Below are 26,245 nucleotides of genomic sequence, written 5' to 3' on the forward strand. Positions count from 1 at the left end.
CCCAACTCGCCAATGACTTTTTTGCTAAAAATTTGATGGAACCCTTTCAGTCTGGTTTCAGGGTGCAGCACAGCTGTGAAACCAGTCTGCTTCAAGTAAATAATGATTTGCTTATGGCTACAGACTCTGGACAAACCAATTTATTAAATTCTGTTAGACCTCAGTGCAGCTTTTGACACAGTCAGACATGACCATGTACTGCACAGAATGGAAAACATTCTGGGTATCTCTAACTTCAGTGATTTAAGCCTCATCTGACTGACAGACAAGACTTTTAGTCTTTAAACAGCAGATCCAGCTCGGTAGCCATGTGAGGCGGAGTTGCGTCCCGCATCATCACGCCTCCCACGTAATTGAGTACCTGCTCATATAAGGTAAATATTCGCAAGATCACACAAGAGAGCGGCTCACATGAACTGACTGTGAACGCAGTACGCAGAGAATAAGGAAGAGCTCCAAAGAGCGCTGAACAAAAACGCATTACACAATTGAGAATGCAGCAAAAGAATATGAAGCGAGTGACGTATACAAACATATTCAGTGCAGCTACTGCCGAAACAAAGCACGGTGTGAAACTTAAGTTTAACTTAAGTTCATAGACAGGCAGCCGCTGGCGTTTGTCATGCCTACGATGAATACGATATTCGCGAGATACAAGTTTAACGACAAGACGCAGGGTATAAAAGAGAATTTTGATTACTTTGTAACAAAGTTAAAATTGCTGGTGAAGGACTGTGCTTATGCAGCCGAAGATAAGATGTCAGGGATAGAATAGTGTTTGGCACAAAAAGTGTGAGAGAAACTTAAGTGCTGGGTCTGAGCTATCATTAAATAAAGCCATGGACATCGCAACATCGCACGAGATAGCACAAGCACAGCTAAGAACCTTCGATGCATGTACTCCAAGCGGCTCACGTGAACTGACTGTGAACGCTGTACGCAGACAAAAAGCAACAGCTCAAAAGAGCTCTGAACAAAAAACGCATTACACAATTGAGAAGGCAGAAAAAGAACATGAAGCAAGTGACGCATACAAGCATATTCATAAGTGCAGCTACTGCGGAAACAAAGCACACGGTGGAAAAAGTCAATGTCCAGGTAAAGGAAGACAGTGTTATAAAAAACCCGTGCATGCAGTGTGTGATGTCTCAGATAAAAAGGAAGACAAGCTGTTTATTGATGCAGTAAGAAAGAAATCAATGAATGAAACCTGTTATCTTTACAACAATTGACAAACACGGAATGTAACTTGAACACAACACATCCTACAAATACGAACCTGATTGAAAGAAATAATGATAATCAAATCCTTGATGACAGCAACACTCATAACACACAACAATTACTGTATATTGACAATCATGTTACGTTATTTTTAAAATGTTTCCTTTTCTTAGCACAAGCACAGCTGAGAAGCTTCGATGCATGTACTCCATAACGCATTAAAAAAAAAATAACACATTTAATCACACTTTCAATTCCAAGCAAAGGGGAACTTTTGTCAATGCATGATTTCCTGGTATATCGATTACATTGATGCACACATCAGAGCTACAACAATGTTAGAGTCGGAATAAAGTGTGTTCCTACGACTGATCGGAGGAAAATTTCATTTCAAAAGACTACCCGACGGAAGCCTTGATAAAAGCATGGTTTTGTGCACACTGAAAAGCAAGCAAAATTAGATGCATTACAAAAAGCGGACTTTGTGGCTCTTACTGGGGATCATTGGACTTCCGTGACCATTAGTAATTCTAATTACATCTAATTAAAAAATGTTCAATGATCACACTGTTTTAGCCTAATGTACAAAATAATTTGGGCTAAGATTACTCGGAGTTTAAAGGTGAAGCTGGTCAAATTACCTTTTATGTTTCTGCCATATTTTTTTTTTTTAGAAGAAAAACTGTACTTTATTAATTTTGGTTATTATTATTTAAAGACAATACCATTCTGAAAATGTACTTAAAGTACTTAAACTACTACTTTATTTTTAAGTCTGCCCAATTTTAGCCAGGGATGATATTTTTGTTTCTGTTTTGAATTGAAATGCAGTTTAAAAGCATTTTTTTTCAGAAATTAAAAGAGCTTGAGTTTACAATATTCATGTCCATGTCTATTATTTGATTCTGTCGCCCACTAAAACCCTTTTAAATTAAAAAAAACATTTGCGATTTGGGGCAAATTTTCATGTGTGATTACATACGATCAATCAAGATTAATTATTACACAGCCTCTAATTAATTAGATTAATTTTTTTAATTAAAAAGTCCGCTTTCTGTAATGCATCTAATTTTGCTTGCTTTTCAGCACGCACAAAACCATGCTTTTATCAAGGCTTCCGTCGGGTAGTCTTTTGAAATGAAATTTTCCTCCGATCAGTCGTAGGAATGTGCTTTATTCCGACTCTAATATTTTTGTAGCTCTAATGTGTGCATCAATGTAATCGATGTACCAGGAAATCATGCATTGACAAAAGTTCCCCTTTGCTTGGAATTGAAAGTGTGATTAAATGCGTTATTTTATTTAACGCGTTATGGAGTACATGCATCGAAGCTGTGCTTGTGCTAATAAAAGGAAACAATTTAAAATTAACGAAACATGATTCTGCGTTAACCGCATATTTTTTCATACGTCTCAAACCAAGGGGATGCGAGGGTAAAATGAATCGGGAAGCGTGCGTACATACTCCGTGCATCCACTCACGGCATGTGGCTTGTCTATTTGAGAGTTTGCAGATCGGGAGAGATAGATATATATCTATAACAGCAGCTAAAATGTATATGGATCATCTCTCGGTAGTAGATCCCTTTTGAAAGGCGCTACACGACGGCTGTGGTATAGAAATTACATTTTCTATGTGAACGTTCAAATTTGTGCCTCTGGTAATGTGCCTTACTGGCAATTAAAGAAAATTATTTTTGTGTCCTCTGCAGTGTTAAGAGAGAAAGGCTTTGGTTTGGGATAAAAGGAAAAAAGGTGTAAAGAAAGGAAAGTTGCCTTTTTCTTTTATATAGTATAGAGAGATGTGTTCGCTGACGTTATGATCGCCTTTTGGGGACAGTCGGTGGGTCTTGTGTAGACTGGTGAGACGCCCCGCCATTTATCGGCTGTGATGGCACTGTCAGTCCTCCACTCATGTGCGTATCTTCATAATCCGAGCTGAGGACCTCATAATCGTATACGTGCAAAAGAAAGTGTGAATCGCCTTAATATTATTTTTCCGTGGTGTAGAAAAGGGGTCCCGTGTTTGCACTTGTCTGGGCTATAGCGCAGGGGGAGGAAGAAAAAAATTAAAAGTGCTCACTTTGACTTAAGGCAGAAGCGCAGTCAGCGTCTCAAAGGCCGGCACAGCTATGCACGCGTGCTGGCTGCTCGACTTTTGCTGGGCAGGAGACCCCTTTTGTACACATGTTCATGATATCAAAAGTCTCAGCGCTCTTTGGAGGTAATTCATATATATATATAGCAAAATACCCGCGCCTCGCAGCGGAGAAGTAGTGTGTTAAAGAAGTAATGAAAAGAAAAGGAAACATTTTAATAATAACGTAACATGATTGACATTGTCATGAGTGTTGCTGTCATATATATGCCTGCCTAAATAAGTCACCCTCGCTTGCTCTTACTTTTTACCGCTCATTTAATCATGGCTAGTGGCGGAAAAATTATAAAATGGAAGGAGGATGGCTTTACCAAAACAATTATTGATGGCGAATCGATTATTCATAAAGCTTGAATTGGTGATCTGTTTTTCTGTGTTAACCTCATATTTTTTCATACTTCTTCTCAAACTAAGGTGGTGCGAGGGTAAAATGAATCGGGATGCTCTGATCAATGTAATCGGTGTACCAGGAAATCATGCATTGACAAAAGCTCCCCTTTGCTTGTAATGCAAAGTGTGATTAAATGCATTATTTTTAACGCGTTATGGAGCACATGCATCAAGCTTCTCAGCTGTGCTTGTGCTAAGAAAAGGAAAGATTTTAAAAATAACGTAACACGATTGTCAATGTAACCTTTTGTAAGTAGTTCCTGAAGGATTCAGTGTGGAGAAATTCTAGAGACAGAGTGTGTATTAACTTGTGGATTTTTCAGTGAGTATTTGGTGGCAGTGTGACGAAGTTGCTTCGGAAGACAGAGTTAGCATGCTCAGCTCAGAGCGAAATGAGGTAAATGGGAGGGGTGATGATGACATGACTCCCCCACCCGCCTTAACTGTCAATCCCCCACAAACACAGTCTCTCGGAATTTGCATAAGCACACCCCTTCACCTACAATTTTAACTTAGTTACAAAGTGATCAAAACTCGCTTATATCCTGCGTCCTCTCAATAAACTTGTATCCCACATTCCCGTGGGCATGTGAAACGCCAGCGGTAGCCTGTCTATGAACTTAATTTAAAGTTTAGGTTTACACCTTGCTTTCTTTCTGAGGTAGCAGCACTCATGAATATGGTAGTATATGTCACTTGCTCGCTTCTTATTGTTTCGCTGCCTTCTCAATTATATAATGCATGTTTTCTTAAGCGCTTTTTGGAGGTATTCCTGGTTTTCTACGTACTGCGTCGACAGTCAGTTCACGTGATTACGTGGGAGGCGTGATGATGTCACATGAAACTCCGCCCCCACGTCTTTCCAGCTCAACTCCATTACAGTTAATGGAGAAAAATACCTTCCAGTTATGACCATTAGGCGTAGAATTTCGAAATGAAACCTGCCCAACTTTTGTAAGTAAGCTGTAAGGAATGAGCCTGCCAAATTTCAGCCTTCTACCTACACGGGAAGTTGGAGAATTAGTGATGAGTCAGTGAGTGAGTGAGGGCTTTGCCTTTTATTAGTGTGTGTATATATGTGTGTATATATATATACGCGTTTCGCAGCGGAGAAGTAGTGTGTTAAAGAAGTTATGAAAAAGGAAAGGGAACATTTTAAAAATAACGTAACATGATTGTCAATATACAGTAATTGTTTTGTGAGAGTTATTGAGTGTTGCTGTCATCAAGGATTTGATTATTATTTCTTTCAATCAGGTTCATATTTGTAGGATGTGTTGTGTTCAAGTTACATTCCGTGTTTGTCAATCGTTGTAAAGATAACAGGTTTCATTCATCGATTTGTTTCTTACTGCATCAATAAACAGCTCGTTTTCTTCTTTATCTGAGACCTGACACACTTTTTTTTTTTACACTGTCTTCCTTTAGCGGGACATTGACTTTTTCCACCATGTGCTTTGTTTCCGCATTAGCTGCACTTATGAATATGCTTGTATGTATCAGACGCTTCATATTTTTTTGCTGCCTTCTCAATTGTGTAATTTGGTTTTTGTTCAGCACTCTTTGGAACTGTTAATTTTTGTCTGCGCACTGTGTCAGTTCACGTGAGCCGCTTGGTGTACATTCATCAAAGTTTCCCAGCTGTGCTGGTGCCATGGCCACGGCTGTATTTAATGTTAGCTAAGACCCGACACTTAAAACTTTCTCTCGCAGTTTCGCTGAGTTTGTGCCAAACACCACCCTGACCACCTCATCTTCCTCTGCATAAGCACATTCCTTCACCCGTGAATATTTAGCGGCAGTGTTTCTATTGGATTCCCGCTGACTGACAGCCTTATATGGGCAGGCACTAAATTACAAACGCCAGCGGCAGCCAGTCTATGAACTTAATTTAAACTTTAGGTTTACACCGTGCTTTGTTTCCGAAGTAGCAGCACTCATGAATATGGTTGTATATAAAACTCGCTCGCTTCTTATTGTTTCGCTGCCTTCTCAATTATATAATGCATGTTTTTTGGAGCTCTTCCTGGTTTTCTACGTACTGCGTGATTACGTGGGAGGCGTGATGATGTCACACGAAACTCCGTCCCCCATGGCTTTCGAGCTCAACTCCATTACAGTAAATGGAGAAAAATAGCTTCCAGTTATGACCATTACGCGTAGAATTTTGAAATGAAACCTGTCCAACTTTTGTAAGGAAGCTGTAAGGAATGAACCTGCCAAATTTCAGCCTTCTACCTACACGGGAAGTTGGAGAATAAGTGATGAGTCAGTGAGTGAGTGAGTGAGTGAGTCAGTCAGGGCTTTGCCTTTTATTAGTATAGATATATTCGCTTCCCGGGTCCTCCCTGCGTGGAGTTTGCCTGTTCTCCCAGTGTCTGCATGGGTTTCCTCCGGGCGCTCCGGTTTCCTCCCACAGTCCAAAGACATGCCGGTTAGGTGAAATGGCAATTCTAAATTGGCCCTAGTGTGTGCTTGGTGTGTGGGAGTGTTTGTGTGTGTGTGTGTCCTGCCATGGGTTGGCACACTGCCCGGGACTCCTGCCTTGTGCCCTGTGTGGCTGGGATTGGCTCCAGTAGTCCCCCCGTGACCCTGTATTCGGATTCAGCGGGTTGGAAAATGGAGACAGATACATATATACAGTAGAACCTTGGTTCACAACCATAATTCATTCCAAAACTCTGGTCATAAACCGATTTGGTCGTGAACTGAAGCAATTTCCCCCATAGGTTTGTATGTAAATACAATTAATCCATTCCAGACCATAAAAAAAATATATATATTTACATATAGTTTGTAAGTTTTTAAGCACAAATATAGTTAATTAAACCATAGAATGAACAGCGTAATAGTAAACTAATGTAAAAACATTGAACAACACTGAGAAAACCTTGAACAACAGAGAAAACTAACACTGCAATTAGTTTGTGCTATAGCGATTCCAACCGCTGGCTAAAAGCACTTTAATGAGTTTTAAGCACAGGGAAAAAATGAACATTTGAAAAAATCCGTAATTTAATAAACCACCAAGAAAAATAACATTGCAACAATGCACGCTACAAACCGATCACTGGAAACAGAAGTGTAAACAAAATCAAGCCCAGTGCATTCTTTAACTGCCTTCCTACCTTAATGCGTCCAGCTCTCTCTCGCGCTGCCTGTGTGTGTGTGTGTGTGTGTGTCTGCGTCTCGTGCTGCCTCTGTGTGTGTCGTGATCTCTCTCTCTCTCGCTCGCTGCACAGGGAGAGACTGAACATGTACAAACCGAAAGGGAAACTGGCTTGTTCGTGTGTGGTCGTGAACCGAGGCAAAAGTTTGGTGAACTTTTTGGTCGTAAACCGAGTTGTACATGTACCGAGACGTTCGTGAAATAAGGTTCCACTGTGTGTGTGTGTATATTATATATAATTTATTTTATATCTCTAAGTGCCAGTACCTTACATGTTACACTGACATATTAATGTGAATAGCAAATACTGTGAGCATCATTACAATACCTGCTACTTCCCATTCAAGCACTATAATCCAAGACTGATGTAGAAGAGAATTTGCTCCAAGAATGCTCAATTTAAGCACCACGATGTGGTGTGTGGAAACCGGATCTCAATCTTTGTAGTCTTCTGTGTCACGATTGGATGTTGGCAGAGCAGAATGGATAACCAAGAGGAGAGTTGATATTCAACCAAGAGTGATTAACAGTTTTTTTTGTTTTGTTTTTTTTTTTATATATATATAAAAGGTTACTGGTGTTATTCACATGTACTGCATCCTTCATTTGCATAATACAGAGCCCATGTCCGCACATGTAATCAACAAACTAAACCACTACACACACACACACACACACACACACACAGCACTAATTCTTTTTTCAAAACCTCATCAAATTTCAATCAAATCAGTCAAAGTGTTTAAGATTTTGGGGGGTATTTAGGCTTTTCTGATGTACTTTTGTTTTTAAACCCCTAAATATTGATAAATCCAAATGACCTCTCTTTAGCAGGGTGATGCATCCATATAGTATCCACTAATTGTAGCTTTTTAACTAAATGAGAACTTTTTGTTGAGTTATATATTCATTTAAAAGTTTCTGAGAAACTCATTGATTCAGTGAAACTAGACGGCAGCTTTTGTTCTTTATCTTCCTATAATTATATTTATTTTCTACTACCAGTTCTTCTCTCTTAATCATTTCCCTGGACTATTAATGATCTTAACTTGTTTCCACAAAGAAACAACATACTCATTGTGAAGCTGAAAGCATGAAGCAAATGACACTATTTGTGATGGCTACAAGGAAGGCTGATGCATAAATAGTGTTACCCTGCAGTGCCGCCCCCAATCATGAAATGCAGGGAAGCTTATATGCGAATGTTAAACTAGGATTCTGTTAGGTGTGTGTATTTATTTATATAACAAATATACACAGACACTCTCAAACCTGTTCAGTTCAAATCAGGATTATACAGGAGTCCTGAGCCAGCCTGATAACAGGGCATAAGGCAGGAAACATCCTGACCTCTGTGACCAGTTTTGAGTTCCGAATTGACAAAACGCATTATTCATAGAACAATTGATACAGATTTGGTAAGCACTGGCAAACTACAATACAAGGAGAATACTGGGTCTTTGAAGTAGCAGCACTAACCAGTGCATGACTGACACCATCAAACACACAATACAAATATTATGTGTGCATACCTATATTCAGAGATGTATGTAAAATCTGAAACCACTGCCATTCATGAGCATTTCTGAAACAAAATTAATCAAGGATCATGATTCGGAGGTGTCAAATTTCCTACACCAATGAATAACACCCCAGAGAAGAATGATAATAGTGTGGCCATTGAAAAGAAAAAAACAAATTGTGTGAACCTTTTACTTATGGAAATAATTTCTACAAACCTGGAAAACACAGTTCTCGCCTCTTTTGCCACTTGACTGAAGGACCGTCTTTCTTGACGATCTGCTCTGATCTCATTAAGTTCAGTCTCCATTTCATGACATTTTTCTGTGACTCTCATCAGTTCTTCTACAGTTTTCTGGTGGGTGGCTCTGAGAGTGACAAGTTCTTTCTCAGTTTCTTGGTTGGATATTTTAAGTGCAAAAAATGCTTTTGCAGATTCTTTAGCAGCAAGCAGCTCTTTCAGCTTGTCCTGATAGGATATACTAAGTTCACTCATCTCTTTTACTATCCTGCTATGCTCCTCATGTAGGCTCACAAGCTCAACATTTGTTTCATTGTGTTTTTTTCTAAGAGCAGCAAGTTCATCTTCAGCTTCACATTTTATACGATCAGCAACAGAAACAGCTACCTGCAGGTCAGATTGAAACTGTCTCCATTCTTCCTGGTCTACCTAGCATAGAGGGGGGAAAAAAAAAAACAACACAACCTGTAAGAAAAGTAAATTTATTTCTTGTCTGAATAAGTGCATTTGAGAAACAAACCAACATAACAATTGCACACAAATGAAAAATATGAACCCTAATGCACATTGTTACCTACCACCTATTAAATTTCTTACTCTCTAAATCCAGCCTTGATTTTGACAGTTTACTGCTATTTTGATTTAACTGTTCGGGACTTTCATTCTTTAAATAATATTCACATTTCACTACTCAAAAGAAAGTACAGGCATACCATTTCCCTTTCAGACATAAGTAATACAGAATTTGTTAGGAACAACTTAAGTTTTCAAATGCTCAGAACTAGTACGTAGCTGTGAAGACAATGGGGAGTCCTAGAAAAGCACATAATATAGCATTGTAATGAAAAAGGGGGAGGGGTATTGGTAGCATGTACTTATACAGTGCATTGCCATACCCATACTGAACGCAAAATGTACAACTAAGAAAACAATTTTTATGCTTTTTTTTTTATTATTATATTTGTCGTCAGGAGCTGCTCACATCAAAAGCTGCACTTCTATTTTTTTTTTTTTTTTTTTTTTTAAAAAACAATTTAATTAGTTACTTTTACTTAAGAGCATTTTAAGTTGTACTGCTATACTGTCAGCAGAAGTACCACTATAACCAGTTTCATTAAAAAAAGTAAAAAAAAAAAGTTATTAAAAAGAAACTCACACTACACAAAGCGGGGCATCTGTCTATTTCTTAGATATTATTTTTTTTTACCATTTTATTTTTTTGCTGCTAATGTGTGATTTGATCATTGCTATTTTGTGCATCCCAACACTATGTTGTGCCATGTCACCATGTATATACTTTGAATATGGCAGTGTCCATCAGCATGCCGATTTTTAAGACCAAAGAAAACTGAAACTTTCATGAAGATCTTTATTTTGAACCTTGGAATGGTAAGTCACCACCACCACACATTTTGTAAAAGCTTTACTTTTGTTTTACAAGTGAAACCTTAAAGTAATTTATTTAATCTGTTTTTTTTTTTTTTTTTAAACTACTACTCACAGTTTACTCTAAATTTTAATTACTCAAGGGGCTAAATAAATAAATGCTTACATTAATCTCAGGCACATCACTGCCCAAGAATGCTAAATAAATTACATATTTATCCCCTGACATTGTTCATTTCAAACTCCAAAATTGCAGATACCCATAATATTTGGGAAACTAAAGGACTGCAAAAATTACTAATACTAAGCTGAATAGTACTTTCCAGCTTATGGAATTTTCCGCTATTGATACCCTATTTTTCTTTGTTTATTCATTTGATTTTTAATGCATTTCTGCTGTGGCAATTTCAGACAGTATACTAGTAAGAGATTAGCCCAAAAAGTCCAAAAAAGTAAAGTCTTTATAGACAACTCCATGTGTTAGATCAATAACTGCTAGTTTGTAATTTATCAAATTCAATTTTCCTATTACACAGCTATGAAGACCCAATGTAAATGTTGCTAGCCACAAGACATACTCAAAGACAATAAAAGCAAATTAAAAAAAAAAGAAGCAAAAAGCTATACAACAATGATGTGTGTTTTAAAAGAATGTTTTAATATTGGGAGGTTTTTTTTGGCATAGCATGCAAAACAAACCTTATTTAATCAAAACATTTTGTAGTTTTTACACTTGGCTCAAATGATGTCATCATAATTCAGCTTAAAGGTTTAAATAGACTGTTGAACTGATAAAGCATTAACTGTAAGTAGGAAACAACAAAAACAGTATACAAGGAAACTATCAAAGAAAACAATTAAATAGGAATTTGCTTCAGAATGACAGGAAATCTGCCAACTGTTGGTGAAAAGCATGCTGGAAAAAAATAGCTTATAAATCGGTGATCATGTTCAGCATCAGCATGTGTGCAATTTGCTAAGCAAATCTGTGTATGAATGCAGCCCTTTGTGATGTACTGCTGTTAAATTTGCTCTCCTGTCACCGTGATCACACTTCCGTGTTTGCAGTTCCTGGATAAAAAGAATACAGAGCAAATGTATCCTGGAGCAAAGCCAACAGCTGTTCGCTCTTTGGAAAACAAGCAAATTTGCAACAATAGCCATTTAAAAATATTACTTTTGGCTTTGGCATACAGAATAATACATTCTAATTGTATAACATTCTGTAAAATTTAATATTTTTGATCTTCTATGCTAATGTTACTGTACGTAATTGCACACGTACCTCAAACATATATTTATCACAATACGCTTGAATCTAAAATAGTTCCTGAATTCTAATTGTGGGACATACTTAATACAGTGGAAAATTAGTTAATGCAAAATTTCTGGTTGAAATTTAAAAAGTTAGAAACCCAATGTTTAAGCTGTTGAACTTACATGTCTGACTGAATTGATGTTCATCATCTATTAGAGCTTATTCTAGGTTTAAATTTTTGGTTTTTGTACATTTTTTTCCTTTATAATTTGTAAAGCACTCTGAGCACAAAAAAAAAAAAAATCTGAAAAGGAGATATTTATATTCTGCAGACCTTACCCTATATGAAAGGGTTTAATGAATAGACAAGCCCAGAAAAGTAAACAGAGACCAGAGACTCACAATTTGGGAGTCCATATTGCATTAGCACAGAAACGTTCTGTGTTCAGTCTCTTGAGAGGTTAAGAAAGAATAGAAGCATTGAGCCTGAGAGAGCAAAACAGCATGGAACTGAACAGTCCAAAGAGTTCACTGAAAGCAGTTTAAATAGAGTACACTCTCATTACATGCATCAGTTAAGAAAACTGCATTATACACAGGGGAAAAAAAAATTCTCAAGCACAGAATCAGATATAAACTCTTAGCCACAAAGCTTATGGATAAGAAGATGCAGAGATTAAACCCAGATATACTATGTTTGCAAAGACATACAGTTTCAAGAAGCAACTAAGCTCTGTATAGAAGCTTTGACTTAGCAACAGACTGTGCAAAAACATACAACAAAATTTAATATCAACGAGAGATTTAAAAAAAAAAAACTAAACAAAAACAACTTCGTTTGATAAATATTGCAGTCATTAAACTAGTTGGGAACAATCCAAAGGAGCTTGGTGTCAGATAGATACAGCTGTTTTCCCATTTCAGTGAAACAGCTGGAAACAAAGTTCCTGGAACAAGTCAGAGACAGATGTGCTAGGTAACATTAGGATTATGGAATGTCATTCTCACAAAATTGCAGTTAGACTTTGCATGTTTACTAAATGCATGATGGCACAGCTTTTGCAACATTTCTAGTGTCAATGAAAGCTGCTCAATCCCAATTTTAAAATTTAGAAAATAACCACTTTTGTCTTACACAGCAAGGCTCTGGCTTGCTCATCATACAAACATGCAGATTGAATGTAAGCTACAGTATGCTAAAATTCTTGAAAAGCCTGCCATCAAATGAGACACAGACATGCAAATAAATTAGCAAACAAGTTCCACCAGCACAACATTATCTGCTTTTAAAATGTGACTGATTTGTAACCATTGATTGTCAAAGCCAAGTGATTAGGCCACCAATTATTTTGCATCATATTTTCAGTTTTTCTCATATGTATATATTGATGTTGTAAGTTAATTATACAATCTCACCACTTCTGATTACAGCAGAGAGCCAAAGATGCTCTATTAATAATTTGTTTAAACTACCACCACTGCATGCATGAACAATTCAGGGAACACAGATGCTTACAACTGGCCAAGACTAGTTTTTCTCACTTTTTTCTCACTGTGTACTCCTACTTCAGTTTTGAATGCAATTACATTAACTAATTTGCACAAATCTTTAAGATTGTGTTTTAGATAAATAAATAGGCAAGAACGTTGAAGATTGAAACGCAATTTACCTGCATTTTTTGCTTCAGCATTTTGATTTCAAGTAACAGACCATCTCTTTCAATAAGCAGTGATTTTACAACATCTGCAAAACACAAAACAATTAGGCAGCAATCCTTACTTCTCTTCAAGCAATCTGTTCATCTTTAATATCAAAAGCCATGTCTAATAAAAACAGAACTTTCAGGTAACACAAAACCAATTGACTTTCCAGAGCTTTATTTGTGTTCTTCTATTAAAACTGAAGAATCTGTATCTTACCTGGTTATACTGAAGAAAGGTGGAGGGGGATAAGTTTAAAAAAAAGATAACTCTGCACACATTTACACGTGTTTTTTGCATTTACAATTAAGATGCCAGTTCATTGCACAGCACAGTCACCCGGACATCCATTCACACAATTTACAAACATCAATTTCCTGGACATGCATGACAAACAGAAAAAAGAGAGGGAGAAATAATTAAAAATAGTATTTGATAAACTAAACAGTAAGAGAACACTATAGAAAACTATACTAGTTATGGCATCACAGTAGCACAGTGGTCAGCTAGTACTGCCGCTTAACAGCTATAGACCAGGGTTCAGATTTAGAAAACATATGTATGCACAAAGAGGCTCAAAATGTGTATACAGAACTTCCCACACAAACAAAAGAAAACTTACCGTATTATAATGTGCGTTTACGTGACAAACATAGTAAACCTCAAGCTATGAATATAATGTATGGACTATTTTAGTTCCCTTTTAAGAGGGGCAATGCTAGGTGTATTTGCACCAAAGATTTTTTGTTTTTTTCAGTTTATATTGGCTACCTGCTGTCACTTCTAAGAATTAAAAGCCAAAGTGCGGTAAAACCTAAGGCGTGATTCACTGGATGTGTACAGAAAGCTCAAATTCTCATGCCTTGTAGCCTAGTGGTTTGATACAATACAAGTTTCTTGGTGGAGCTTGAAGACTTTGCAAATATATGAAGGGAATGCACTTATATGGAGCCTATGAATTATATTTGCCCATTAAATGATGACAGCTTACAAGCAGACTTAGAAACTTTCAGGAGCAAATAATATTAGAACTACAGTATGTACCAAGTTAGGCCTGGAATTATGGAGAGACTGCTGAAAATTAGGCTACATCTGTTTGTATGCATGTTTTTAAAATGGCTGATGTTATGGGAACAAGCACCTATCAAAGCTAACTGGCTGGCAGGTCAGGAATCTCAGCCAAGTTTCAGCTCAGTAATGCCTGCTGTTCTGGAAGTCATAAATGACGAACAAGACACTCCATTCAGTTTATATTTTGTGTGGGTATACATACCAACATGAAAAGGAAATCTGAAACAAGTGTCCAGTTCTCCTAATGTAATTGTAGCAACTGACAGCATTCATATTGCAATAAGGGCACCTAGCAAGAACGACGCAGCTTTTGTTAATCATAAACAGCTACATTCCATTAAACGCACATGTTATCTGCGATACCAAGCAGAGAATGACAAAATGCCATGGTTGGCTAGGTAAGCCCAAGATTCACTTTCCCTCAGAATAAATAACATTGATCACACAACTTGCTTAAGGTGATGTACATGATGGCTAGATTGTTGGTAAAGTAGCTTTCTTAACCATCAGTGTTTCACGTGGCCTATACTATTCATTGTAAAAGCAACCCTGTCATTACATGGATCTGGTGATCGTGATAACCTACAGAGACACTGGCGCCTTGCACCTTTCCCGAACTGGTGGAATGCCTAGCAGCCTCTCACTGTATTTTTAAATGCCCAGTTGTGAAGCATTGCATAAATGGATAATGTCGTGATGTGTGATTGCATATGTATAAGACTTACAACAATGGTCCATGCATGGTTGGTCCAAGGTGGCAGCCTAGTGGGGATTGAGACATGTTTATTTACACAGAGTCACAAGAAGATTGTGATTTATAAAGTATAATTCTGTAGAAATATTTGTACACCAGGTTTTATAAATCCGAATTTTTTTTGCTGCGAGCATATTTTCACACTTGAATTTTATAAATGAACCATTTTAGTGGGCAAAGGCTACTGTGAAGACAAACAGTGCTTGCCTCTTGAATGGCGGGGGGGAAGGAACTTTATGATTATGTCACAAATTGCTCAGTGCACATAATTTGCAATTTATTATCAGTACGTTTGTGATGATGGCTGAAACCCATGCTAATAGAATACTATAGCAGCTTCAAACATATGCAAGTTATAGTATACGAGATCCAATCTTAAGTATCAAAATTTTTGTGGTGTAAATAAAAGTTTGTTGTATTAAAACCTGTTGCACTATTGCAGTGGAGTGCAAGATGAGCGATATCCAGTATATGAATATTTTGTATGTCTTTATTTGTAAAGCAACAGTCAAGAAGGACCAGCCAGTTTTAAAACCCTAGAATTTCACTGATAAGGAAAGCACCACTGGGGCTAGTTTTAGGATCTAATTACTTCCATTCTTTCTTGTGAATTACACCCACACTGTGAAGTATCTAAACCTGAAAGGAGGTTGGGCACAAGCAGTTTCACTGGTGAATGAGTGCAGGCAACTTCCTTAGTTTATCCAATCCTTTGTCAGTATGACTGAACCAGTAGAATAAGTCTGCTTGTTCCTTCCTGGGTCATTGTAATGGTATGTTGGTCATTTTCTCTCTTGACATCTCACCATGAGGAGAAGACGACCATCACCCTCTCTTGCCATTTCTCCATGAAGACAACTGTATCTGTGAACTCATATTCAAAGGCCATGCGATAGAATGTCCATAGTATACTGAAGCCGAGAGCATCCTATGGACGCAAGATGTACTGCTACTTAGGCTGTAATGGTATTTTTGTCACACTCACTTTAGTTTGCTTATAATTTGGGCACACTACCTAAAATAAAAAAATACACAGCTAAAAGTGTAGCTTTTTTCTGCTTGTTTTTATTTTAAATTGTCTGAAATTTATGGAGAAATAAGAGAATGGGAAGAACTGCTAAAATACAGTACCTGACCACAGAGTGAGAAGCAAAGGAGATATGAGGCATTTTGGTAAAAAGTCTACATAAAAAACTATAAAGCGGAAACAATTACCTAGTACTCTATACAACAAAAGAATTATGCTGGAAATAGGCCAAAAATGTAGAAAATGAAAAGAATTGCATTCCTTTCTTTGTCCGATATTTACAAATTATGCAAGGTTCTGTGACAGACTATAAACATACTGTACAAAATCAAATTTCAGCCCCGATTTTATCTTATAAACAACTAAACATACCTCTGAAAAACATATGCTTTCACTGTAAACTAATGCAGATTCACAAGGAAATAGACTTTAGCCCTTAATTAAGGGCTAAACAATGTTTAGATTAAAAAAAAATATTACAACACTCAAATTAACAGTACTGTACTTTAACATTTTTACACTAGTGACATGCCTGTTACTTTACCCAGCGTAATTCATATGTTTTTTAAAACCTCACTCAAATTTCAACTTCAAACTTCACCTAATTTTACACACACTACCAGGCCAATTTTTTTTTTAAACATTGACACTCCATTTACAGAATGTTCTTTGGCTTTTATGCACATGCCAGTTATTGCGCTCTTATTTATTTTACAACTTATATTTGTAGATAAAGTTTTATAGCCATATACCCAAATTTAAACTGCAAACTTTCATTGTAACTCTCATGGGATCAGTATCCAAACTTAAAGTCAGCTTATGTTATAACCATACCAATCTTCCTTTACAAGCCCAGTGTGCCATATACAGTACAATACTATTAAAATCCAGCATAAACACACTTACTGTATATGCAAGTGCACTAGATGCATAAACATGAGGTAATTGTATAGAAAACCTAAGCACACAAAAACCTACTTCTCTGTGGCAGTCATTGATAAAGTCAAATCAAGTTGGGGAGCATGCACTGGTACAGTGTGTTGCCGCACACGCAACACAACGAAACAACTCAGGATCCCGGTTGGCAACCCCCCAGGCAAACACACGGCCCAGTGCCACCCCCAAAAAATGACCCTCTATCCGCCACAACCAGGTGTTACGTGGGCGACCCCCTTGGCCTGCTCCAGCCACTCGGGTCCCCAACAATGAGGATCTTACGGGCTGGATCACCCTCGGGGAAACGCGTCACGTAGGTAATGTGCCTCATTTGGGACTCCATGAGCAACCGCTCATTCGACACAGTCAAAGCAGCGGTACCCAAAGATTTTCCAGAGACAGACTGTACCAAAGGAGTCCAGTCTTCGTCGCAGGTCACTGGATAGTGTCCATGTCTCGCAACCATATAGCAAGACAGGAAGCACCAAGGCTCTAAAGACTTGGACCTTCATCCTTTTGCATAGATTTCGGGAGTGCCACACACCCCTTTCCAGCGACCTCATGACCCCCATGCTCTCCCAATCCGTCTACTGACTTCATAGGAAGTGTCACCAGAGACATGAATATCACTGCCAAGGTGAGTAAACCTCTCAACATGGTCAACACTCTCACTGCAAACAGACACACTGCTGATGGCTGTACCCAAGAGGTCATTAAAGGCCTGGATCTTGGTTTTTATCCAGGACACTCGCAAGCCCAGACACTCAGTCTCTCGAGCACCCCGATCAGAGCCTCCATTGACTCCGCCAAGATCACAGCATCGTCAGCAAAGTCAAGATCCATGAATCTTTCTTCACCAACAGCTGCCCCACAGCCGCTGGAACTCATGACCTTGCCCAACACCCAGTCTATACAAGCTTTGAACAGAGTAGGAGGAAGAACACACCCCTGACGAACCCCAGAATCAACTGGGAAAAATGCAGCAGTTCTGTCTCTACTCTGCACAGCACTTACAGTATCAGTGTATAGGCCGGCCATGACATCCAGCAACCTCGAGGGGATCCCGCGAACCCTCAGGATGTCCCACAGGGCAGCTTGATCAACTGAGTCGAATGCTTTATGAAAATGGACAAAGGCTGCAAAGAAACTCTGCCGATGTTCGCGTTTGCGCTCCATGAGAACCCTCAGTGCTAGGATGCCGTCGATGGTAGACTTCTTAGGAGTAAAACCAGACTGTTCCGGTCGCTGGTAGGTGAGCAAGTGATCACAGATCCTATTGCGGACAACCCTAGCAAGGACCTTACCCGGCACCGAGAGCAGGGTTATTCCCCCTGTAGTTTGCTGCAATCCGGGCGATCGCCCTTCCTTTTCCAGATAGAGACGACAAGTCCCGTTTTTCCAGCGAGTTGGAATGATGCCAGTCTCCCAAATGGAAGCAAAGATTGCTTGCAATGCCAGGACGACAGCCTTACCACCTGCCTGGAGAAATTCACCCCGGATACCACAGATCCCTGCAGCCTTTCCTCCCCTCAGCTGGTTCACCACCTGTGGAATCTCCGCAAGACTGGGTGGTTCACAGCTAATTGGAGGATCAGCCCCAAGGACCACGGACCCAGAGATGTCCAATGTCCTAGCCGGAGGATCTGCTTTGAACAACTGCTCAAAGTAGCCAGGCCAAAGGGTCACAACTGCAGTGTCATCCGTAAGGACTGTTCCATCAGCCACCCTGACACCGACTCTCCGAGGAGTTTTATAAAATTTAATCATCACTATAATCATTTAACAACCATTTATAAAATGATCATTCAAATAGATTTTCTCTTAAAAGCCTTGGATTTTATCACATGTAAAACAATCAACATATAATTTGAGATTTATAAACCCAAAAACTGATGTGAAAATATTCTTAAAAAACACACACACAAAAATCAAGTGATTGGTATGCTGCTGTTCTCTCCCAGTTTGGGGGAGTTACTCATGATAATATGAGATTTATTGAAAAGTGATTTTAAAAACACACACACACACACACACACAATTAGGTTCAGCTAATCCCAAGGAGAAAAAAAAAAAAACCCACACGAAAATGTATTTTGGCCATTTTAATTTTGACCAAAATGAAATACCCAGTGTGTATCTCATTACTTCAAATATAACTTTCATAGTCTGCCTTAATGACTAATTACGGAAGTGTGTTTACTCCATATACAAAAAGACAGGTATCATTATAGACTAAGAAGTCATGACTGCACTTCCTCCACTAGTCGACTTCACTTTGTGCAGCAAGGGCATTTTCAGATACCAAACAGTTTCTATCATGATGAGGAATGGCACACTCTGTTATTGGCTGCCAAGAGTGTCCAAAATAAACCTCCGAGAACCGCTATTACCCAGGCTTTAGAATTTTACTACTTTCAATTCCACTATTACAGTGAAGGTGCAAGCTTCTGAGATTCTTGTATTCATCACAGCAGTTTATTAGGCTCCTCTCAAGCAAACTTTACCTTTTGCCCGTTTCTTCACTTCTGCTGTCACAGCCAATCAAGCAGTATACTTTCACTTTCCAATACATTAAGAGTTGGTGGGGGTTAGTATGCAAGAAATTTGCTCTGGCTTCTTGTCATCATGAAGCCTTTCTTGCTTTGAATTTCTCCTTCAGTTACCATTTTTAACAGAGTTAAGGAGCGATTTCTTGTAATATACAGTACATTTTATTATATGTGAACTTCTAAAGATATTTTACGGCATTCATTGAGCGAAGACAACATGCTCATTCATGTGTGCTCAAATTTAAGACAATTTGTCATTTATAAATAGACCATTTAGGGGAAAAATTTAAGAACATTTGTGCATATGGAAGTTTAATGGCTCATTTATACTTCACATTCAGAATGTGTATGCATCATGGCTGCCACGTGTCCCCAGTGTTCATTTGGCACATCCTCTCAGCATATCCTCAGAAATTAACGCAATGCTTGCGCGAGTTGCAGTACCAGGAAAAATTTGGAGGGCGCAGTGTGATAAAAGTCGGAATGTGACAGAGTCCGTTTACTATCTACATGTGACAGAAACCCTCTTTGAGGATCTTACAGGAACAATGTGGGCACTTCAATGTTTGATGAATGGTTCGATGTGGTGAAGCAAAATGCCAAACGTACAAATGTATTTGTGGTGCTTTTATATCCACGTATCGCATATTCCCCAACATAATGACATGATACATTTTAAAGATCTCACATATCTTCTGTGCATTTTTATTTTTTTTTTTGCACATTTACAACAGCATCAGAATGTACAACAGCGTATTTGAGCCACAGAGAAAATAAGGGCATTGTGAAAAGGTCTATTTTGTGTTGTTAATCGCTACATGCTTCTGGGACTTCCTCCTGAACGAACAGCAGCAATCACCACACAGAACACATTAAATTAATGATATTCCAGCTCTCTGCACATTTAGAATCCTTTGATTTATACTGGATATTACTTTCATGATGAAATACATACTTTTAATGTATGTTACATTTTACACAAGTCGTTAACTTCATTTAAATAATGAATACTGATAATTACACATGTTGGAACAGTATAGTGGAAGAGTGGTAGCACTTCTGCCTTGCAGGGAGTCGCATCCCTTGTGTTCCCTGCCTGGAGTTTGCAGGTTTTCCTGGTGGTTTTCCACAGTGTGCACCGGTTTCCTTCCAAAGGCATGAAGTTTTGAGGATTTGGCAAAGCTAAATTGATACTAGTGTATGTGTATGCTTGTGTTCACCGTACTATGAGCGGATGCCCCGTCCAGGGATTTTGTTTCTGTCTCGCACCCAACGCCTGCTGGAATGGGCACATCCCCGGATTGATGTATGTAATCATTAAATATCACTTTCAGAGATATTGTGGCAAGGTGTCCTCGGAATTTAATGGATGGCAATTCACAACACAGTGAAGCCAAACATTTTCTTACCATGATAATAATATCTCGCACTGCTACCTGGTGAAATGTTCCAAATTTACATAAAAAGTACGTGTGCAAGTTTAAACAGTAAAACGGTTGCATAACGTCTGCTGGAGCAAGTGTCGCGTCACGTGAAGTATAAACCTGGCCTAATGCTTGTTCAAAGGAACTCTTACAAATAACAGCATGTTCAAAACACGTTTTTAATAGATGAGGCACTGGTGTTTTAAACTAGAATATGGCCTACCTAGGTGCTAGATCCTAATGAACTGTTTGTTTGCTCTTAATATGTCTTTCAAAGCACTAATGGCAACAATAAACTAGATAGTAATACTGTTAAATTCCTAAAATCTTGTTATATAGTGTAAGGCTTTGTTTCTGACATACCAATGAACAATTAAAAGATACATTGTAGCTTACCCCTAAAGTCCCTGTGGTAAAGGGTTACCTTTCATTTATTCATTTTTTTTTTTTTTTAGTACTAGTGAGTTCCCAAACTTTGTAAACTGATGTTGCTTTGCAATTTTTATATGACATAGGCGACCCTCATGAAGGCATACTACACCCAGAATTAGTCCAATTATATAAAATAAGTGTGGAGGTGGGGAATTATGGGGTAGATACAGTGCAACATTAACACTTTTCCAAAAATAGAGCTAGCAGAAGATCCTCCTCTGTCTTATTGCTATGAACAAATTTACTCCTAATGTTAACTATATCGCATTTAGTCCTGTGTGTGATGTTTACTGTCATTAAGGGGTACACCATTTTCATGAACACTTTTGCCAAGACTAGAAAAAAAATAAGTAAAAAAAAACATTTTTTTTTTTTCATTTTTCTCTCTTTATTTTTGCAAGTAGCAATTTTACATTATTGCTTGTTCCATACAATCTAAAGTCTCGAGCAGCTTTGCAAAGCTTATTAAAGGCTTCGAAAAAGGTGTCGTTTCACACTACTTTCTCCTGTATTAAAGGCTTGGACATGCTCATTCACCAACAGATCACTCCAAAAGTTAGCTTGATATACTGAATCATAAAATGTACTTATTTTTTTTAATTGTGTTAACCAGTATATCTGGTTACAAGTTAGCCGATTCTATTACTTCAAGCTTACTGATCTATGCAATATGCCAATCTCTTGTCAGGAACAATGGCTCTAGATTTTAGTTAAAGGCTCATTTGAGAGTATTAAATTTAAAGTGCAGAGTTTAAAAATATTGAGGGTACATACAATGAGCAGTCTATGACAGACACTATATATTGGGGCAAGGAGCTCAATATTAGATAGACCACCTAGTAGTCCAAAATGTTTCATGAGAGAATCATTTCAAGCGCTCTCTGGAAGGAAGTGTGGTGAAGATGCCAAGGGCTATCAAGCTTAGCATTTTGCCACCATGACCTGCACACCGAAAAGTGATGCTCATCGCTATGCATGTGTGACCCACATTTTAGCACGAGCAAATGTTTGTCATGACCCAGCAGCTTATCTCCACTTTATAAAAACAAACAAAAAAAAAAAAAAATAATATTCCTTTACTGTTTTGGCATACATTTCCTTTGACAGCTTTCTTGAAGGATGTTGCTAGTGGCCCATCCTATTGCCCCTTTACAATACTGATCACACATGCAGGGTATACTACCCTCTGCATTTCCACTCATATTGTTTCTCATTATTTCCCCTGGAGGGCTACTGTGGGGTATTTATCCTTGGGCAACACTTCACAATACAAGAACAAACATATATACACAACCACACGTGCCCACATATAAAAAGAGTGACCATAAAATTAAGATTTGATGAGGTGGCTTAAGAGTAGCTCCTTTGTACTAAAATGAGAATTAAAGATTAGCATTTGTGGTTGCAGACAATGTAGTGGTTAAGGCTTTGGACTTCAAATGCAGAGGTTGTGGGATCAAACCCTGATACTGGCACTGTGTGAACATGAGCATGTCTCTTAACCTGCGTGTGCTCAAAAGATACATAACCTGTATCATAAATGTTGTAAGTCACCTTGTGTGTTGTGTATTCAGTGATGCTGTTCTGCACACTACAGTTGTAAAGAGTGGGTATCGTAGCTACCATGACCTTTGTCAGCTTCAACAAGTCAGACCATTCTCCTCTGATCTCTCTCATCAATATGACGTTTGTTCACAGAGCTGCTGCTCACTAAAGTGTACAGACTGGTGTGCTTGAAAAATCATACATATTCAAACCTGCCTGGCACCAACACCGTGACAGTGTCAAAAATCATGGAGATCACACCTATTCTAATGTTTGATGTCCACATTAACTGAAGCTCCTGATCCATATCTGCAGGATTTTAGGTAGTGTACTACTGGCACATGTTAGGCCAATTAAATAATTGCATGAATAAGAAGGTTTACAGGTGTAAATTACAGGTGTAGTAATTTCCTCAGTGAATATATAAAATGATGACTTGGACAAGCACTTTGTTCCAACTGCAGAGTTTGCGGCTTGTTCAAACGGGACTGACCATACAGATAGATAGGAAAAGGGCTGATCTTGCAGTCTCAAATAGTTTTAGTAGAAATCTGCACTCCGATTCTAGGGAGTCTCACCAACATATACATAAGCAACAATGCTGTAAAACAAGGAGGTCACAGCTGTAGGACACATTGCCATTCCCGATAGGCTTTAAGTGGCATACAAGGCCTGTTGAGACAGCAGATTTAACAGGGATGCAGAAATTCATCTACACCATCCCTCCACCCTGTCATCTGTATTCCTGAGTGAATGTCTGAACTGTAGCTTGTACTCTCACTTTGGCCAGCTCCATATTACATCACATAACAGAAGGTTCAAATCATAATTGAACAGACACCACTGCAGAGAGTTCAAACAAAAAGGCACCCAAATGGACACGCTTTTTAGGCTTGTAAACACAATCTGAACTATGGATCAATGTAATGGACAATAGAGGAGACAAAAAAAAAACACACACCACACAACACGCACTTGTGAGTTGAAGACACACACTTCCTTTGGGGAGAGAAGCCACCCATCTTTCTTTGGCTTGACAGACTAAACTAGCTCCAAGATCCACTCTGCCAAGCCAAGGTCTATGCCAGTAACTGAGCCCTGTCTGAGGAAACTAAGGAAGAAGCATCATTACTTCAAGTACAGAACTTGAACTGTTTTGCCAGAAAGACTAATACTTTTCCCTATGAAGTTGCAAAGGCATCAGCAAAGAGCCTAACAGAGAGCTGAGGATGGCAGCATTACACCGCAGGCAAACGACCACATAGCAAAAAAAAGCATGCACTCCAACATAAGGAGATCATTCCACTTGAACCAAGTGCAACAACATGCATCTCCACACAGATGTAATCCTTTATAAAAAAAAAAAAAAAAATTTTGTAAAACAGTTTGTGCCAAAATAAAATAGAACTCTAAATAGCTAATAAACAGCCAGCCTCTTCAGTGTTATGTTTGTCTCTTCTGTCTTGGATCCTGTCTTATGTAATAATAGCTTATTTCTTTAATCCTTGTGTTTATCAATAAACTGAATTATTCAGCTTCATAAAAATGAGTGTGCTTCAGTTACCTTGATACAAATCTAATGGCAGGACACGGCCTCCTACAGAGAAAGGGAAATAAAACAGGAGCCTTACTAAATTACTGGTAATACCAAACGCAAAATGGTTAATTCATATAAATTCATCTTGTTTTCTCACATCCATGCACCATTTCCTACATTTCTTTGGTACCAATGAATAAAGCACAAAATAAAGATATTCTCACTCATTTCCTACACTGCAGAAGATGAAACGTATCAAAACACTAAACCCAAACAAAGGATCCTCATTCTGGACTTGAATTTTATTTAGTGCAAATATGAAACACCAACACTTCTCAGTTACAGGTGTTCACCTTTATACTATAAAGCAGGCCCCTTAAAAATGGTTATTTGATGCTCTTTAACTTCACTTTCAGGAAAAGGGAAAAAAAAAAAAAAAATAGTTGATTTCCCACAGAAATCATGCTCAATTAGTCTGTTATATTCCTTGCAAAACAAAAGAAAGTTGACCTGATAAAAAAATAATAATAATAATAATAATAAATATAAACTTTACTTCAGTCCCTGTACTTGATTTATTATTGATGTGTGTTGTTCTTAATGCCCAAGAATGTTCCTGTTCCTATTAAGGGTAAAGCGAGGATGATCTGGAGCCTTTGGACCTTTGACACCTTGGGGCCTATGAGGTCTTACTTGCTTGAACCAAAGGTCAAATCACTGGCAAGACTATGTGCAACTTTATGTTAAGAGTGAATGTCCATATTGATTACATGCATCGAAAAGTATTGTATAACTAATCAATATTAAGTTAATATGCTTGCTGTTTACAACACTCAACCAGGGATAACAGTAAGGAAAGCTATTGACCACCACCCTTCTATCACATTGAATGGGCTATAAAGACTGCTCTGTGAAACTGCACTCAAAGCAATGCCACATTCACCAACAGTTTCAACATAACCCCTGTGAATAAATTGGTTTGGTTTTAGTTGGGAATGGTTTAGTCAGGGGTCGCCAAGTCCAGTCATGGAGGACCACCATGGCTGCAGGATTTAATTCTAGCCCTTTTTTTGACGAGTGCCCTATTTGTGCTGCCAATTAACTTCTTGTGAATTTTAATTGAATTGCTTTAAGATTTGTTCCCCTGAATTGCTTAATTTCTTTCCTTAAATGACATCCAAACAAAAATGAAATGTGAAGTGAGGGAGCCAACAGACGACCAACTAAGTCAGGGCTTCAAGCTCCAACCAATTTCACTCCAACCAGCTGCTTAATGAGGTGCCAATTTGTGTCATTAATTAAACCCTTTCTTTAAATTTTGTGGCTTTGTTGCTGCTCTTGTGGTCTTAGCAGACATTTCTGAAATTTTCTCTTTCAACGAGCACTGCTAAAACAGTTTTGGGTACCTGAGCAGACAGACATTCCTGAGACCTTCATCTTTCTTTATTTTCAGACACTGTATGATGGAGACCAGGGGCCTCATGTATAACGCCGTGCGTAGAATTTGCACTATAACATGGCGTAAGAACAAAAGTCGAAATGTGCTTACGCACAGAAAAATCCAGATGCAAGAATCTGTGCATACTCCAACTTCCACGTTCTTCCGCTACATAAATCCCGGTCAGCGTGAAAAGAAACGCTCGTGCACGCGCTTCATGTAACGCCCCAATTCCTCCCAGAATTACACCTCTTTGAATATGCAAATCAATATAAAATCACCCTTAAGCTCAGCCTTCTGTGAAGAGACCATGGGAAAAGCACGGGGGAAAATATAAGAATTTCAGCGAATACCAAGTGGAGGCAAGGAAAAACACTATTTGTTTAATTAAACCGTGGTATAAATCAACAAAAGGAAGTTGATTGAGTGGCATAACGTTTTGGAGAAACTTGGTGAAGCTCACGTTCACAAAGTCGCACAGTGC

The 26,245-nt window shown here is 38.3% G+C and overlaps 1 protein-coding gene across 3 annotated transcripts in view; it reads right to left on the reverse strand.

Moving 5' to 3' along the window:
- The window catches only part of si:ch211-195o20.7 (cytospin-A), a 72,221-nt gene that overhangs the window by 37,626 nt on the left and 8,350 nt on the right, over positions 1-26,245 (reverse strand). For all 3 annotated transcript variants that reach the window (XM_039748361.1, XM_039748359.1, XM_039748360.1), the window contains exons 4-5: positions 13,018-13,091; positions 8,681-9,132 (exon numbers count right to left, since the gene is read on the reverse strand). In XM_039748361.1, the coding sequence (XP_039604295.1) occupies positions 8,681-9,132; positions 13,018-13,091 (526 nt within the window). The remainder of the gene's footprint in view (positions 1-8,680; positions 9,133-13,017; positions 13,092-26,245) is intronic.

The sequence above is a fragment of the Polypterus senegalus genome, chromosome 3, assembly GCF_016835505.1.
Source record: "Polypterus senegalus isolate Bchr_013 chromosome 3, ASM1683550v1, whole genome shotgun sequence".
NCBI classification, from domain to species: domain Eukaryota; kingdom Metazoa; phylum Chordata; class Cladistia; order Polypteriformes; family Polypteridae; genus Polypterus; species Polypterus senegalus.